The 16,441-nt window shown below is 42.1% G+C and overlaps 1 protein-coding gene across 1 annotated transcript in view; it reads right to left on the bottom strand.

Moving 5' to 3' along the window:
• NYAP2 (neuronal tyrosine-phosphorylated phosphoinositide-3-kinase adaptor 2) overlaps nucleotides 1-16,441 on the bottom strand; it is a gene marked incomplete at its 3' end in the record, with an annotated part of 126,972 nt that overhangs the window by 60,703 nt on the left and 49,828 nt on the right. The window contains exon 2 of the mRNA XM_080349761.1: nucleotides 12,776-13,074. Within this exon, the coding sequence (XP_080205887.1) occupies nucleotides 12,776-13,074 (299 nt within the window). The remainder of the gene's footprint in view (nucleotides 1-12,775; nucleotides 13,075-16,441) is intronic.

The following is a 16,441-nucleotide window of genomic DNA, read 5'->3' as shown; positions in this document are numbered from 1 at the left end:
TCAGCTCACCTACTTCATTTATCTAGAAAAACAGTCTGTATTTACTTACTTGATATAACTGTTGCTTTGGTTCACAAATATCCTGTCCAGAACACTAGCAGTGCTTATATGAAAATACTTAAATAATTTGCCTGGAGATTTGAGACTCTTCGTTTTTTAGATCCACAGTAATGCCCATCTTCTACTTACTGATACAATAAGTATGTCAGATCCATTATTTGCTTACATAAGTAGCAATCTGTTTGCCGAGCTTCTAAAATAATTGAAGCCCATTAAATTAAGCTGGCAGACCTACCGAGATGATATTGTGCAGAATACTGACCGCTTAGGGACCCCAACACATAAAGAATTGTGTTTGACTATTGCACAGGCACAGCAGCCCCGCGAATGCTGCTGCGCTTCCTCAGTGTCTCCCACCAGCGACACGGGACCAACAAATTTCACTAACAAAGTCCAGAAGTTTTGTGGGCTTTGTACAATTCTTTTCCTCGAGGCCACTATATAAACAGCCTCTTGCTGCTGCTGAGCGACAGGCTCAGCAGGTGCTTCTGCCATGGAGGCGTTTCAAAACAGAGCACAAGGTTGATGGCAAGGGTCAAGTGGGTCACAGGAGCAGAAGCATGGAGAAAGCACACGAGCGCCACTGAACAGGAGTTCATCTAACGGGGCACTCTTGCCTCTGCCACAAGGACACAATGTGGCCCTGCAGAAGCAGTTCCTGCAGGTTGTCACTGAGCATCTTTTGTGTGAATATGATGGTAGCTGAAGTGGACAGAGCATTGCCAGAGCAGCTCACGGGCAGACAGCAGTGCCTGGAGATGTAACACCTCTGCGGTCACAGGCTGAACATTACTGAAATGCTCAGTGTAATTGGCTTTGGGAAAAGAGCCTCGCAGCTATTCATTTTACCTTCATCTCCATAGAGGTGACTCCTCTCTCCTCCTCAACTCTAAATACAGTGTTGACAAAATTACACATAACCATACATTATCAGCTGCCTCCCACTTGGAGCTTCTCTGTGTGCTTGGCATCTATTTTTCCATCCTGCACTGATTTGCAGAAGGGTCTAGTGAAACTAGTCAAGTCTGTAACAGTGTTGATCTATACAGGTTGTGCAGCCCCGCCTCCTCACCCTAATTCACCTGGTATGGCTGCAGTGTACAGTACCATTTTGACAGTGTTGTATGCAGTTCCAGACAAGCTTTGGGAGAGCCCTCTCCTGTTTCAAATGCCACCTGAGAAACAAGATAGAGAATGAAAAGACAAGGACGGAGCACAAAAAGGAACAGGGGAATTGCTGCCAGAAGCTGTTCCTATCTCATCCACGACTGCAGAACCTGTTCAGTTAAACTCACAGGCAGAACTAGTGGAAACAAGAAAGAGCCTTGATTATTTTCCTGCAAAAAATGAAAGAAAGACCAATCAGCAGAAGACAGAGATGGAACAATGAGGAGAATTGGAGTTCTCTAGCAAAAATGTTTGGAAAGCTGAGGTAAATGTAAGGCAATTAAAGCAAGAGCAACATCACAGCCTGAAAGATCTTAGTCAATATCTAAGGGAAGAAGCAGGCATCAACTATCAGATTATGACTGGACAGAGAGACCCAAAATCATAATTTGCTCCTAAAAGCTCTTTACATGAATAAACTGTGTTGTTATTTCCCCTTGTCTCTCCCACATTGTGTTTGCAGTGAGCACACACACAGCACTCCCCTCCTCTTCCCACTTTTCTCCTTCCATTCTGTTTTCCCCTTCTCATTCCTCAGTTATTTATGATTTGGACACATCCAACCCTGAGCCAGCCCTAATGGTTCAACTAAGGGCAGAATGCAATGGTCTGGGTGTAGGGACAAGCCAACACTGGCTTTGCCAGTGAAAAGCTGGTGTCTGATGAAACTGTTATCCCAGTCAGCTTTCTCAGACAACATATCCTTTCCTTTGCCAAGCAAATGTTCATTGCAAGATATGTTCCTTTTTATCAGATCTTGCAGCTGTTGAAGGTCCCCATGAAGACTGAACTAGCATCTACTCCCACTGTCACTAGGGCAAAGGAACAGACTCATGCTTTCAGCAGTTCCAGAACCACAGGAAACCAGAAGCTATTGTCACAACCCAGTGTTTACAGCCTTTACATTTTGCTGTTGCTCAGAAGCAAAGCTCTTGGCAGGAATTCATGAATACCACTGAAGCATAGCCTCTGGCACAGGACAGCACAGAACAGCCTAAGCTCCAAGAAGGGTTGTTACCTACCATCTCCTGTGCTGTAAACTGATGGCATTCAGCATTTCACTGAGCTGGACCAAAATTGCAGCCCAGATTTTGATATCGTTATTCATGCAGCATCAGGATACCAACAGGAGACTGGGAAAGGGAACTTGAGCAATTCCTATGCTGAGAACCTGCTTCAAGTTCTCATTTCCGTAGTGTTTGCCCTGAGTTCACAAATGAAACCCTGCCAGATGTGTGGAATTTCACATTAAGCAAGGACAGTCTTTTTCACATATTCTCTTCTCTACTCAAAAGGCCCTTTCTACAGTACTGTTCACAAAAGCACTCACACACATCCCATTAGCCCAAGTTTTGGCTGTGAGCAGAAATACTCCGATCATAAGATCATTGCAAACCACCTCACAAAACAAAGCCCTCGTTACTATCTCTATTTTACAAGGGAGGAATCTGGGACACTGAGAGACATGTGAAATGCTCAAGGTCATCTGAGCCAGTGGCAGAGCTGTGAAGAGCCCCGTTCCTCCACTTACACCACTGGGAGATGGTTTGTATTATTTACAGAACTCTCCATTTGGCATAACACTTACTCACACGCAAGCATGTATTTGCAGGACTGGGAGCTTATGACAATTAGTCACTGCAGATATTTATCTACAACACTAAAAATTATCTCATCTTAACAGAAAATAAAAAATAAGTCAGAACCATGGAATATCTTGAGTTTCCATGTTTTTGTTTGCGAAAATTCATACTTAAACAGGCTAGACATAATATCAAGTTTTTGAATCCACACTAGTGTTATAGTTTCAAGTTTGTACTGGATGCACATTTATGTTTGCTCTCCCCCCCCAACTTTTTAATCAAAGGGTTACTTACCATCTTATTCACCAAATTCCAAATATTAATAGACTTCCACTGTCACAAGTAAAAATCTAACCCCATTAAAACTTTCCAAATTGAGGAGACTTGTAATATCACACTAATCTTAAGGCAAGATTTATAGCCAAGCCATCCTTTGGTATTCTACCAAGAGGAAATGGGAGACAGCTCCCTTGGCAGTCATGCACAGAGGGAAAAATGCCAGGAACCTTCTTCATTGCACAAAACACTGTTAGGGCCAGCCACCCTAAGGTGACACTGCTTCCAACACAGAGCTGAGGTTTTCCAGGCATGTTGATGCTCAAAATGTCCTGTATTTGTAGCATTCGTTTTGCTTTACTGCTAAGCATAAGAGGAGCTAGAATGATTCAATCGTTACACGCAGGCTGGTTGTGAATTTGAAGGCAGAGTATTATTCAGGATTATCTTGGAGAAATAATGAAAACCATGGCAAGTATTACATCGCTGCACTGGAAATGGATATTAAGCTATGCCTCTTGATGATGTCAAGTACACCATGCTCCAGCTTTTTATTTTGCACATCTAAGCCCCCCTTCACTCTGACCCAACAGCCAGCTGCAAATTGCACTGGGCTTTGAGAAATGTGCTGCTATTTTGACGTATCAGCAGTTCAAAGTTATGGTCACTAAAATTAGCACAAAAAAATTGTGTCTGCTTTTTTTTTTTCCCATCATGCATCTATGAAAAGCCTAGGCTGGTACATTGTGACCGCCAGGCAAGTTGATGGCATGGCAAAAAGGAATCTGTGCTCTGTTGAGCTGTCACTGTTGTGCACGTTAGCCCAACACAGCACTGTTTGCACATGTACGAACTGAAAAGCATGAAGTGCCAAAAACAGTTGTAGCATGTCAGGCATATGTTGCTTGATGTCATCCAGGATTAAGCCACGTGGAAGAGATGAAAGCAGCAAACCAGTGCACCAACCAAGACTGCTATATTCAAACAGTCATTAAAAAGAAATTACCAGAGGATAGCCATGACAGGATTTCACCTGGAGTCAGACTTAGATGTCTTGGGATGTGACTCTGCTAAGCACTGTGTGTTCTCAGGAAAGCCAACGTGGGTGCCTGCCCGCCCCCGCCCAGAACCGACCTCTTGGCAGATTATGCTTTGAGAGCTCAGTCATGTTTCCCTCTATAAGGATTTGTCTCATTTGGTTGTTTAAGTGAGAACAGAATTAGGGCACCAGTTAAAAATAAAGTAAGACGAAGAGGTGGAAATCCAGTGTATTTGCAGTGGTATAAAAAGTGCAGCTGCTTTGTGTTTTTTCTTTTCATCCCAAATGAGTTTTGTCAGACCTGTTATTATCACAGACCAGCTCCGAGTGTAAACAGAGACTTCAGGATTTCAGTCTGGTCTCTCAAGCCCTTACCATTTGTCCACAATGTCTTTAACAGACAATGCCAAAGACAGTATGGAAAACAGAAGTGTAGTACAAGTACTTCAAAATGGTTATTTTTGTAGTTTCTCGGTCATTTCATTTTACTTAACAAATTCTGGAGGGCTGTCAAAATGAGGCAAGAGAATTACCTGGATTTCTCCTCCCCTCCTCTCCTGGCCCTGATTTCAGAGCCATTCAGTGATGCAAAATAATGCAAGAATCTAGTGTTTCATAGTATTTCGGCTCACAGGTGGAAATGCTGAGAAGGCCCAGTAATATGGTTCCCTGAGGCATAAACAAAATAAAATATGAAATATAGTCACAAATATTATGACTTACGGGTGGGGTTTTTTTTGCAATATTTCAGCACTGACACACAGTGACCTGATGATAATTTATGGATTTATTGACACTATAATCTTCCAGTTACCTACGGGCTGTCTGTCGAGGTTGCAAACTAACCATGCAGTGGACAAGAACACCCACATGACAGCTTTCTTCAGAGGCTCTCTCTTCAGTGTGGTCTTTCTGGTAAATATAATTGATTCAGACACCTCAAAAGTACAGCTGAAGTACTTCCAGGGCTGGGTTTGCTCTAAAAGTGGCCTAGTGACTGTCATATGATATGAAAGCTGTGTTAATACTCTCTCCTGGATCCCAGCTGACTGCATGAATAAGTGGCTCACATTTCCTTGTCTTGTTGGTGTGTTCAAGGACTGCAGTGACCCTATGCATTCAGCAGACCTCAGGGTGGCAGCAGCCTGGAGAACGTTTCCTACTCAGCATGTCTCCATTATACCCAACAACAATGCTTTGAGATCCTAGATGGTTTGCTGATTCTGGGGCAGAATGGTGTGAATTCACAAGTGCAGTTTGTGAAACCAGGCTCATAAACTCTCCTGAACCCTGGAGCACTGGGGCACTGCAGAAAAGCCCATGCACTCAAAAGGAATCACAAGTGTTTAGCAGGGTGTACTAGCCTCAGCCTCCCGAACTGGCTGCATTTGCAGTCTGGTAAATCAGTACAACACTCCCCGAACTCGCATTATTAAGGCTTTTCCATTATCAAGAACATCACAGCTTCCCTCACCCTTGAGAGCAGAGAGATAGCTGAACTGCAGGGGGGCTGCACATTTAATTTTGTGCCTTTTCACACAGGTGCTGTGTCTCTCAGCAAATGAGCAACATCCTAATGTGAAAAGAGAGATGAGGAATAAATAAGGCAACTTTGTTAAATTAAAGTGGAAAAAAAAAAGAGACACTAAGTACACAGGATAGACTAGCACAACACAGCTAAAGTACCAACTGCCAAGTCTTGGGCACAATGCAATTCCCAAATGGGTAACTAGATCTTCATGTCTTTTACCACTGCATGGTCTATTTTCTGTTCAATGCTTGCAGCTTCCATTAACGTTAATGAGTATGCATATGTGCCTCGAGGGTAAGAACATACTCCCTCTGTGGATTCAAAACTTGTTTATAAATCCCTCCAAAAAAATCACATTGTGTTGATTGCTCTGTGCAGAAAGCTATCACAGCAGCTATAAGAACCGCTGCTTTCATTCTTTCCTTCCCCCTTGCCCTCCCTCATCTGAAGGGCTAGAAAACAGACCTGGAAAGAAGAAGGGCTGGAGGAGGTGGCACACAGAGGAACACAACCCAGCACTGGGAGCTGCAATCTGAAAACTGACCCTTCTGCAGAGAGGGACAAACTGAAATCTCAGAAAAAGCAAAGAAAATCAAACTTCAAACCACTGAAAAACTACTCTCCCATGCTAGCCGTCCCCCCCAAAAAAAAAGCAAAGCCTTTGAAAATGTCTAAGCTACTAAATGCTAGAGAACAGACCAAAATCTTTGCTATGCCGTCCTTCTTGCTATAGCACAGGTCAGAGGGAACAAGCTGCTTCAGCAGCCAAAGGAGCCACCACAGAGCAGAGGCACTGCTGGGCAGAGTCCCACAGCAAAGCCAGGCCAGCGCTGCCCTCCAGACTTACCACCACCGCGGCAGCAAGGAGGCTGCTGGGACGAGGGGCTGAACCAAGGGCAAGAAGTGCTGGGCTTCTAGGGGACACTGCATTGCTCCAGTGCTGCTGAAGGCACTGTACCTACCCCCATGCCACACAGGGCAGTTCTCCGGAGTCATGTGTAGTAGTTAAGAGCCTACTCCACCTGACCCTACTGCCAACAGGGCATGTGTTTTCTGATGTTGGCTTTGACTTTTCCCTCCGTCACTGCCAGCTGCTTTCTCCCAACATACAGTTTCAAGTTAAGCCCTCTCAAGCCTGCAAGAGATGAATTACAGCATACAAAAAAATATTGGCTAATGCAGTACTGAGATCAAGAATTGGACTAAGGTGCATGGAGGAAAACAGACAGTACTTTACTCATGGCTGAATACTAGCTTGCATTACACCTATGTAGCTAATGTGAACAACAGCTGCAGTTTTTTTTGAGTCAAAACGCTGTGCTTAAAATACAGAGCAGACAGTAAGAAAGAAGAAAATGATCTAAAAAGCATACAGTGTACAACACATAAGCACTCACACCTCTCGGGCACAAGGACACACGGGGACTCCAGCTGAGCGGTGGCTGAGGAGGCCATGCCTGGAGGACACCCTGCGAGCTAGAGCTCTGGAGGCAGCACACCCCATCCTGCCCCAGCACCCAGCCTGTCCTGCCCCTGTCCCCAGACCCACACCCTGGCACTGCAGCAGCATCACGGGGCACAGTGACAACAGACCCTCATGAAGGGGGAGTGCATGGCAAGAGCCACCTGCATGAATCTGGTGCCCATTGCACGGGGCTCCAGCAGATCTCACCACTGGATGCTGCTCACCGCTCTGCCCGCCCCATTCCCTGCCACAGCTCCTGCCCAGCAGCACCCGTCTCAAAGACACGGCCCTAAAATACTGCATTCTGCTACGTCAGCACTGGGTTGTCGCATCTGGCAGCAGGCCAAGGAGATAGCTCAGATTCAACAGCACCTTAACCTGCCCATAGCTTTACCCACCAGAGCTCATCTGTCAGTCCCTTTAGACTCATTAGGTCTGAATAGGGTTCATTAGTGATATTTCTTCCTTTAGTGGGCACAGATAAAAAGATACAGGACTAAGATCTGGCTAGAAGGAAGGACATTACATGGTTACTGCAGGTGACACTATTTGAAAGTCCAGGTTGGACATGAAAGGAAACCAGCACCATGCAAAAACAGCAAAAGTGCTAAATCCCTTTAATCCAAGTTCTGTTAATGACAGCAGCAAAAGTTCAAGTTTATAATGCAGAGTCACCAGTCTAGCTGACAGAAAACTAGATTTATGAGAGAGACCAGCTGGAAGGCAACTCCAGTTACAGTTACTGTAATTGCTTTTCTCAAGAGTAAAATTGTCCTTACAACTTGCCCACCTTTGAAGATCTCTGAGGAACACAGAGGCTCCCAGTGCATGGGCTTAGAAAGCAGCACATAACACCCAGAAGGAAAACACTAAACAAACGGAGTGGGTTCGAGAGGTGGGGATCCCTGCAAGCATTTTCATGTATCAGACCTAAACTTCCCAAGGCCTCTGGCAGGAGCAGAATTACAAATGTAAACAGCATTTTGAAAATGCTACTCTGAGCTTTAATTTGCTTTTGTGTGCACAAGTTTGTATGCACATGCAAGCACACACAACTTGCATTTTCATTATACATGAATGTGCATATAATATATACATAAATTATATTACATATTTTATGTGCACATGTTTATATAACAGCCATTCATATTACTAAAAAGAATTTTAACAAAGAGTTAACTTTCAAAATGCAATTCACTTACACCTCTTCATTTCTGTTTGCACTGCAGCAGATCTGTAAACCTTTCTTGTGGACATGTAGGGATCATATCCAAAAACACTGCTTGAGGCTGGTTATGTTCACCATTTATACTGTTTTATTAATTTCTTTTTTTGTAAGATTGGGCAGCAAAAGCACATCAATTAATTAAACTCCTGCATTTTCTCAATAAAGAACCTCTCAGGATCAAGACTAGATATGCCTTCCATGCTGAAATGTTATTTAAAATTACCCTTTTCGGTTCACTTCTCACTTCTAATGTGAGATGTACAGGGAACAGCTACATTTGTTTGCTGTTCCTATCAGAGTTTAAAAACCCTACAAAAAGGCAACTCACATTTTTAAAAATAACTTTGTAGAAACCTGTCATGGAGGAGAAGTGCATTGGGTGGAAGGCGTCCAGTGGGTGCACATGAGAGGTAGCCAGAAGAGTGAAAAAGGAATCCTGAAGCCTAAGAAGGGACACGAAAGTGTGGAAACGCAGCAACAGAATTAAAGCCAAGTTAAGGAGGACACGGCCTTCAGGGTGAATAGTGCTCTTTCAGGCAGAGTCAAGGTAGACTGGGACGAACCTCAGAAAGCAAAGTGTTATCACACTGCTGCACAATGAGACAAGGTTAATATATGTCATTGCAATTTAAAAGATTCTCATACTCTCACAAATTTGGAAACAAGAGAACTTACAGAAAGTGTGCAGAGCTGGTGTGGCTGTTACTGATGCTATTTGCGCTTTAGGAGGAAAAGGTCTTTCAAGTTCATGATCAAATTTCTTCTGCCACTTACATCTGCAGTAAAGTCAAACTGGTATTCAAAACATAATCTAACGTTATGCTAGTTATTATGATGGGGTGGATTCAAAATTTAGGCTTTACCATGATCAGAAAAAGAACAAAAGTTACCATTGGTAACTGCTTTTGTTTGTATAAACTACACCATTATCAAAAGGCAAAAAGTTAACATGTTTAACAAAAATGAGTGGAGAGACTGTCCCTGGTTGCCTAGGAAATGTAGCAAAAACCTTTTTGAAGTAGCCACGGGGTCAGACAATAGACATTACAATCTGAATTATTCTGCATCACCACAAAAGAAATGAGCTGGGAACAATTTTGTGACAGCTCCTTTGTAGAGATTCCACAATAGCTGATGGAGAAACAATAGGGTTTTCCATCATTGTTTTCCATAGTTCCTGGAAAAAAGCTGTAGCCATTCAGCCTGCAAATACCACAAGTACATAAAAATGTATGAGACACATGCATATACAAATATTTTGGTATAATATAGACAACAGCGACTGAAAGTTAAACGTGTGTGTTCTTGGACTTGAGCTTCCAAAGACCTCCCTAGAAGAATGTGAATATTGTATCCTATGGACTGTCTCACCTGAAATTTGAAATACAGGTTCATACTTTCTTGAATTCAAAGACTGCTACTAGAGTGAGAACTACTAGATATGGAAAAATGTAACCACTTGCACATAAAAACCAGACTGGCAGACTCAGAGCTTCACAGGTTTCTTTGTGCTAGGCACAATTTCAGATATTATATTTGCAGGGAATTAATTGTAGAGCAACAGTAATAATTTCATATTTCGGGACAAAGCTGGTTTATTATTTCTACTAAATCAATACAGCAGACAATGAACTTTCATCTGGTTCTGCTCATCTTTAGATGTCCTCATCAACATAGGGCCACAGTTTTTAGATAAGCATTCCTATGCTAGTCAGATGATGACTGTGAAAATCCTTTCACCAAAACAAACATGTTACCTTGGAGAGCACAGGTGATAAGAAAGCCTCTCCTGGTGACAGCAAAGCATTTCAGAAATCCAGCCTGATCATCCAAACACGATACTGAACCACTCGAGTATATCTCAGACTTTAAATTTTGACTGCTCACTTCAAAAAAACCCTACAATCTGATCTTACTTTCTACATATCAAACCCTTTGGTGAAACCCCTATAAGTCCGACACATATAAAACCAGCCATATACAAACAAAGAAGACATTCTGACATAAGAAAACCAAGGCATGGTTAAAGGGTTTTGTCAATCCAAAATCTCCAGGAACTTCTTCATGATAGTCTAAATGTGCCCATTGCTGCACTACATGTAAATGAGCAGAATGAATATAATACAGGTCATGTATCAAGTATCACAGAGATTCTCAATATTCCATTAAGGCATTTAGTGACACTAAAAGGTAACATTTAGGTATCACCTTTCATGCTAGTGATGGAGTATTACCCATTCACCAGTTCCTTCCAGAGATCTTGCTATGAATATTCAGCTCTTGATGACACTAATGAATCTGAGGTGCTCTGCAATACTTAGCACTATGGTGTAGTTGTACCATTGTCATACAGATTATCCAAAGTGAGCACCACCGCAACAGCACGTGTGTCACTCATGACCATCATGTGATGGGGAAGATCAAGCTCGACCTGCACAGAGTGGGAAGAGACAAAGTGGTACTTGACCTTGGAAACAGAAGTGTCAATCAGTTTCAAACTTTGCAGTCTGTCAGAGGGACATGACTACATATTACATCCCTGGTGTCATGTATCAGAGGCAGGAGGAAATGAGGGAAAGGAAGTAAAATTTTCAGAACCTTCCAGAACAATAATGCTGAATAAGATTTAGTTTCATGAAGACACAGACTGCTTAAGGAGTTTGCCATAACTTCTGTGAGACTGGTAAAATACTTAGATGTTTTTCAATTATTCCTGCCTCAAGGCTGTCAAAGTCTCTTGCTTCTCAATACATGAGGAAAAGGGCTGGGATCAGGTGTAAAACAGATCTCCTTCCTCATCATCCTAGAGAGAATGCCAAGGTCAGCTATACCAAAGAGTACAATATACTCTGTGATTCCATGCACATCTGCAGGAATATTCATTGAACAAGGTAGAAAACATTAGGGCTTATCTCACTGCCCTGACTGCAAAACAAACTTCATTTAGCCTTGGTATTTCTAGTTGTGCAGGCCCCAGAAGAGTGCTAACATATATTAAAGAATAATAAAAATATATTAAAGGATAGCGTTTTTAAAAGAACTTTTGAGTTACTTAAGAGCTCCTGCCTTTAACCTCAGAGCATATCGGACTAAGAAGTTTGAGCCATGCACTTTCTTCTTGTATTAAATGAAAGACTTGAAAGACTTTCTGATATGAGATTTTAAATCTATCTGTGGCACAAATCTGAATGGTTTCTATGTAGGCTTTTGTCCAGTAAAATTGTGATAAACAGCTTTTATTAGAGGCAGCTACTTAATGCTTGGGTTTGTCATGTTAGTCTGTTCAGTGGAGTTGATGTAATGGCCACTATAGAGGACAAGTTTTGGAAGTAATAGTAAATGTCACATGCAAAATAACTACCATCAACACCATAAATAAATCTAGAGTTTTGTTCAGTGTCTGTGTTCAATCTTGCAATCGTAGACATACTTGGTACCAGTTAAATCAGACATTCCTTTGCATCTTCATTATCACTGATGCCTTTTTAAAATCAGATTTGCTGAAAAGGGGTTGTAGCATGAATGCAACTAACAAGTATTTCTGGCCACAAAAGGGATACACACCAAGAGCACAACACACTGCATGGAATGTCAAAAGTGATATGTAACACAGCAGTGGGAAAGACCAGCACTGATCAAACCCATTTGTCCCTAAGGGTTCCCTCTTACAGTTCACACTGCGAAGCAGAGTCATCCTGATCCCTCCTAGCAGGGAGTACAGCTGGTCCTGCTGCTGCACAAAATGCATTTCCAGCATGGAAGAAAGGAAGGAGAAGATCCCTATAGCGTTAGCTCATCTTTAGTAAAATAGTTCAGAGTAAGGAAGCGATGTCCTTATTCAACATATTTGTTTATTTTCTTCTGAATGCTGCATTGGCTTAAATCTACCTGGGAGGAACAGGAAGAAAAAAATGTAGACTCATATGCAAACAAAAGCTTGGAACAACACATTATATCATATTGGCTACAATTTTTACCCATGGATGATATTTCCTTGCTGTAGAGTTTCAGGGCCATGCAGTATTCTTTCTAATATTTTCTATCCTTTATTTCTTTATTGAGAAGGACCCTCTCCAAAGCTGTGGTCTGCACAGTGCTAGGGAGCAGTCCTTGGCTGGCATGCAAGTAACACTGTCCTACATGCCATCTGATAGCAATCTCTTTTTCCCTTCATTTTGAATACAATAAAAACCAAAATCCCCAGTATATAACCAAGCCATGTAAGTGGCATGGTTCTGTGAGAAATGTCAAAGCTTGGCAATTACCTACTGGTCCAAAATTTGGAGAACAGTGATCTAGGATATCTATGCTAGCACTGTTATACAGATGAGGAAACAGAGGTAATTCTTAAACGCAAGATGAACAACTGGATAATCTCAAACCTGGGTCACCAAAAACCTTTTTTCCAGAGAATTATAGCATTTACCTTCAGTCCTGTCCGGTAGTTTCCCACTTTTACTTGTTGTTCCAGTGTTGACTGTTTCAGATGAGGTGCTCAGTTTGGTGTTGGGGTCTCTCTTAGGTTTTGGAGGCGGCTGCTTACGAGAGCTGCTACTTTCATCATCGGTTCCTCCAACAGAATGAAGAGACTGGGATCTCACGGTAAAGCCGCTGGAGCAAGGATGTGGCAGTCTGTCCTGAGGAGCAGGCATTGTCATAAATCCCATGCGGAAATGTTTCCCCACGTAGCTTCCTTCATTTCCTCTCACTACTTCTCCACCTATGCTGTAAGAGAAAATATGCATGTGAGTAAATGATCTACCTTTGCCTGAGCTGTACCTGGAACTAGGGTCTCAGTTCTGCCTGTAATGAGCAGATTGTACTTTTGAATTTGGAAACAAGCAATGCTCATTTCTTAAAACAAGATGACCACAAGAACAGAGCAGTCTATGTTTCAACATAAGTTGCTAAAAATTGAAACATAGATACACCACTACGTATTCATTCAAAATTTTATAAGAAGAAATAAATAAAAGGTTTTGCTTGGGTTTTATGTAGCATGGTGACTAGAAAATGTCTATAGAAGAAATTTCAAACATTGGAAGTTGGAGCTGAGTTTTCAAGAAGACAGGAGGCTGCAAGTAGGGCAAAGAATGTAGCTTCAGAAACGCAACATCGTGTATTGATCCGCACTCCCCTGCACTCAGCTTTCACTACAGACACTCATGTACCTTGGGAAATAAGGCTCTCGGGGTCCAATCAATCATTTCCTTTCAGATTAAAGATTGGTAAAAGAAAGAAATGCTCTAAAAATTACTTGGATATAGGAAACTGAACATAAATATCTCATCAAATCCACCTGAAGCTGCAGTATGAGCAGCATCAGACTAGCAAAATACAAACATAGGAGATGAAAAGGCAATGGGCTGTGGGACATTAGGAAGAAAATAAACTCCAACCATTCAGAAATACAGCTGGAGAAGAAGGAAACCTCAGTGCTGTGATACCAAGTATTACATTGCACTGTGGATGGCAGGACTGAACACCTGGTATATTCCTGCTATACTCATGCATACTTATCAGTTCTGAAAAACAAGTCTTACGAATGCTTGTACTGTAAACCTACAGCACATTTCAATTAAGTCAATTCAGCAACTACATAAAGAAAGTCCACAACACACACAGGTCAACACGGGCCAGTTTGCAAGGAGGTTTGAAGTGGTACCAACTGTGTGCATGCAGCAATGTCAGTATGAGAACTGAGAAGTCCCAGAAAGCCCTAATTACCTCCTGTTTCCCCTTCACACAGAGCGAACCTCTAAGCAGGGTCAGTCTGCTCTGTAACTTTCCTACTGGGTGTTGCCTTGGGCTGGTGCAGTTTATTTGGTGCTGGAACACATCTACTTCTTTGAAAGACGAGAACGTTTCTCAACAGCTCATGTAAAGAGTAAGGTCACTTCAATCCCTGGTACTGTCCCCACCTTCACTGTAGGTAATACACAGGCTGTATCTAATTGTCCTAAGAGCATTAGATTGGCACCGTGCAACACCCAACTAAAGATAAAGCAGAACCTTTGTTTGCTTACTACTGGTCCTTGCATTTTTATTTAATTTCCACTAGTGGACAGGTCGACTTTCCAAATCGGTAACAACAACTGAACAGGTCTAACTAAACATATGCCAGTCTCCAAGGTCACTGACGCCCACCCACACGTGCACACACACACACGTGCACTCACAAGTACACACACACACACTCACTAGTCCATGTTCATAACCAGGTTATTACTGAATCTTAATTGGCATCAATTCCAGAGAGAATTGCTGCCAGAAAGATCAAAAGGTAGAACTCATTAATTTGAAGATTAATAAAAAACCTGTAGCTAATTTAAATGATTAACTATGCCTCTACTAATCTTTCATAAATCGTTCTGAAAATAATATAATCCTCTGACACTGGACTACAAAAAGGGACTGTCACATTATTTAAAGAAGATTACTATCCAAACATGCTGAAGAATGCAGGTGGGGAGTCTGCTTCCTTCCTTATGTCCATTGGATAAATCACATTTAACAAATAAAATTTCAATTCACCATGTTTCTGACATTAAAATTCTTAACTGGTTGCACTGTTTAATTAGTGCATTTACTTCACTGCTGCGTGGAAGCGTTTAAAGCACACACTATAGGGCAGACTCTGTTCTGGGTAGACTTGCACAAATTCCACTGAGGTGATAGGTTTCACCCTTTTCCTAAGAATACACAAAACTGCATTTATATGAAGCTTGTTTGGTTTTTTTTTGCCAAACTGCTGCATCTTGTATTCCAGAAATAAAAGCTTTCAAAATGTAAGTCCAATGTCTAAAAACACTATCTCATCGAATAAGTAAATCATGTCCTTTCTGCTTCCTTCCCTTCCCATAATTTTTTCATTCTTTACTGAATTCTTTTCAACATCATGGATGAAAACCTGTCTCACCTGCTTCCTAATAAACAGCCTATAGCCAGGTCAGAGAGGCTGCAGGTGCAGATGGGAACAGACCTTGCTGTTCTGCTTCATGGCTGAAGTAGATCTGGTCTTGCTTTTCTACGTGCTCTTCTCAGCTACTAGACAAAAACAACAGGACACCATTTCCCTCTTTTCAGCTATGTTTAAAACACAGCCCATTTATCTTTGAGCATAGGAACCAATCTTCCCCTGATGATTAGGCACTGTAAACCCCAAGCTGAAGAAGACTAGCCTCTAGCTCTTGGTCCTGGACCCTGGTCATTGACCAGGATCACAAAAGGTTTAGGTTTGTTACTGATGCTGGTAGCAAGCTCCCAAGTGTCAGGCAGTTGGTGTATCCATTCTAGCACAGCCTGACTAGTAAGTGCAAGAGTAACGTTGGGTGGAATGCCAAGTTCACGCCTCGATAACGCTGAAATCCACGGTCGTGCAAAGAGAAAGGAGTCACTCCAAACACACACCCAGAGCACAAGTACACAAGCAAGACAGCAGATTTCAAACGTGGCATCCCCCACCCTAAGGCAGCAGCATGCTGAAGCTCCATTTGGACTTGCGCAACGCAGCTTCGCAACACAGTGCTGCTGATGTTACGTCATGAAACCAGACAGAATTAAAGGATTTATTTATATACTCCTCCTGCTTGTAACCACAGGAGCTGGCTGTGGCAATTATTACAGAGACAGTGAAAGAAAATAGTTGTGTAGATGATCTCACTCCATTATTTCTGACAGGAAAGAGCCTGTGCTCCTCATTGTACTGATAATGAGTTCTATCTCATTTCAAAACTGTATTATGCGAGTTGCTGCAAGTATTATACAGTTTATTAATATATATGGAAATACAGATTTGGATTATTCCTGCAGGAGTTTCAATTTGAACTTGGCCAGGTTCAACTGCTTCTCTGACGAAGAATTATGTACAGAATTCAAATAACTGCTAAAAATGCACAACATTTGTCTACAAAAAGAGACATGAATTGTATAATAACAAAACTAATCATACGATCACTCATGTTACCCACTTAGAGCAAAGCTGTCTTTGTGCTGAAAATGCACTGTGGCATTTCCCTGGGTCTAGTGACTGATGCTGCAGTGGATGGAAAATGGGCAGTGCGGTGAGGTTGGCTCCATTCACCCTGAAGAA

The sequence above is a fragment of the Nesoenas mayeri genome, assembly GCF_963082525.1.
Source record: "Nesoenas mayeri genome assembly, chromosome: 9".
In the NCBI taxonomy this organism is placed as follows: domain Eukaryota; kingdom Metazoa; phylum Chordata; class Aves; order Columbiformes; family Columbidae; genus Nesoenas; species Nesoenas mayeri.
The sequence above is the reverse complement of the archived record's forward strand: the minus strand, read 5'-3'. Positions and strand labels throughout refer to the sequence as shown.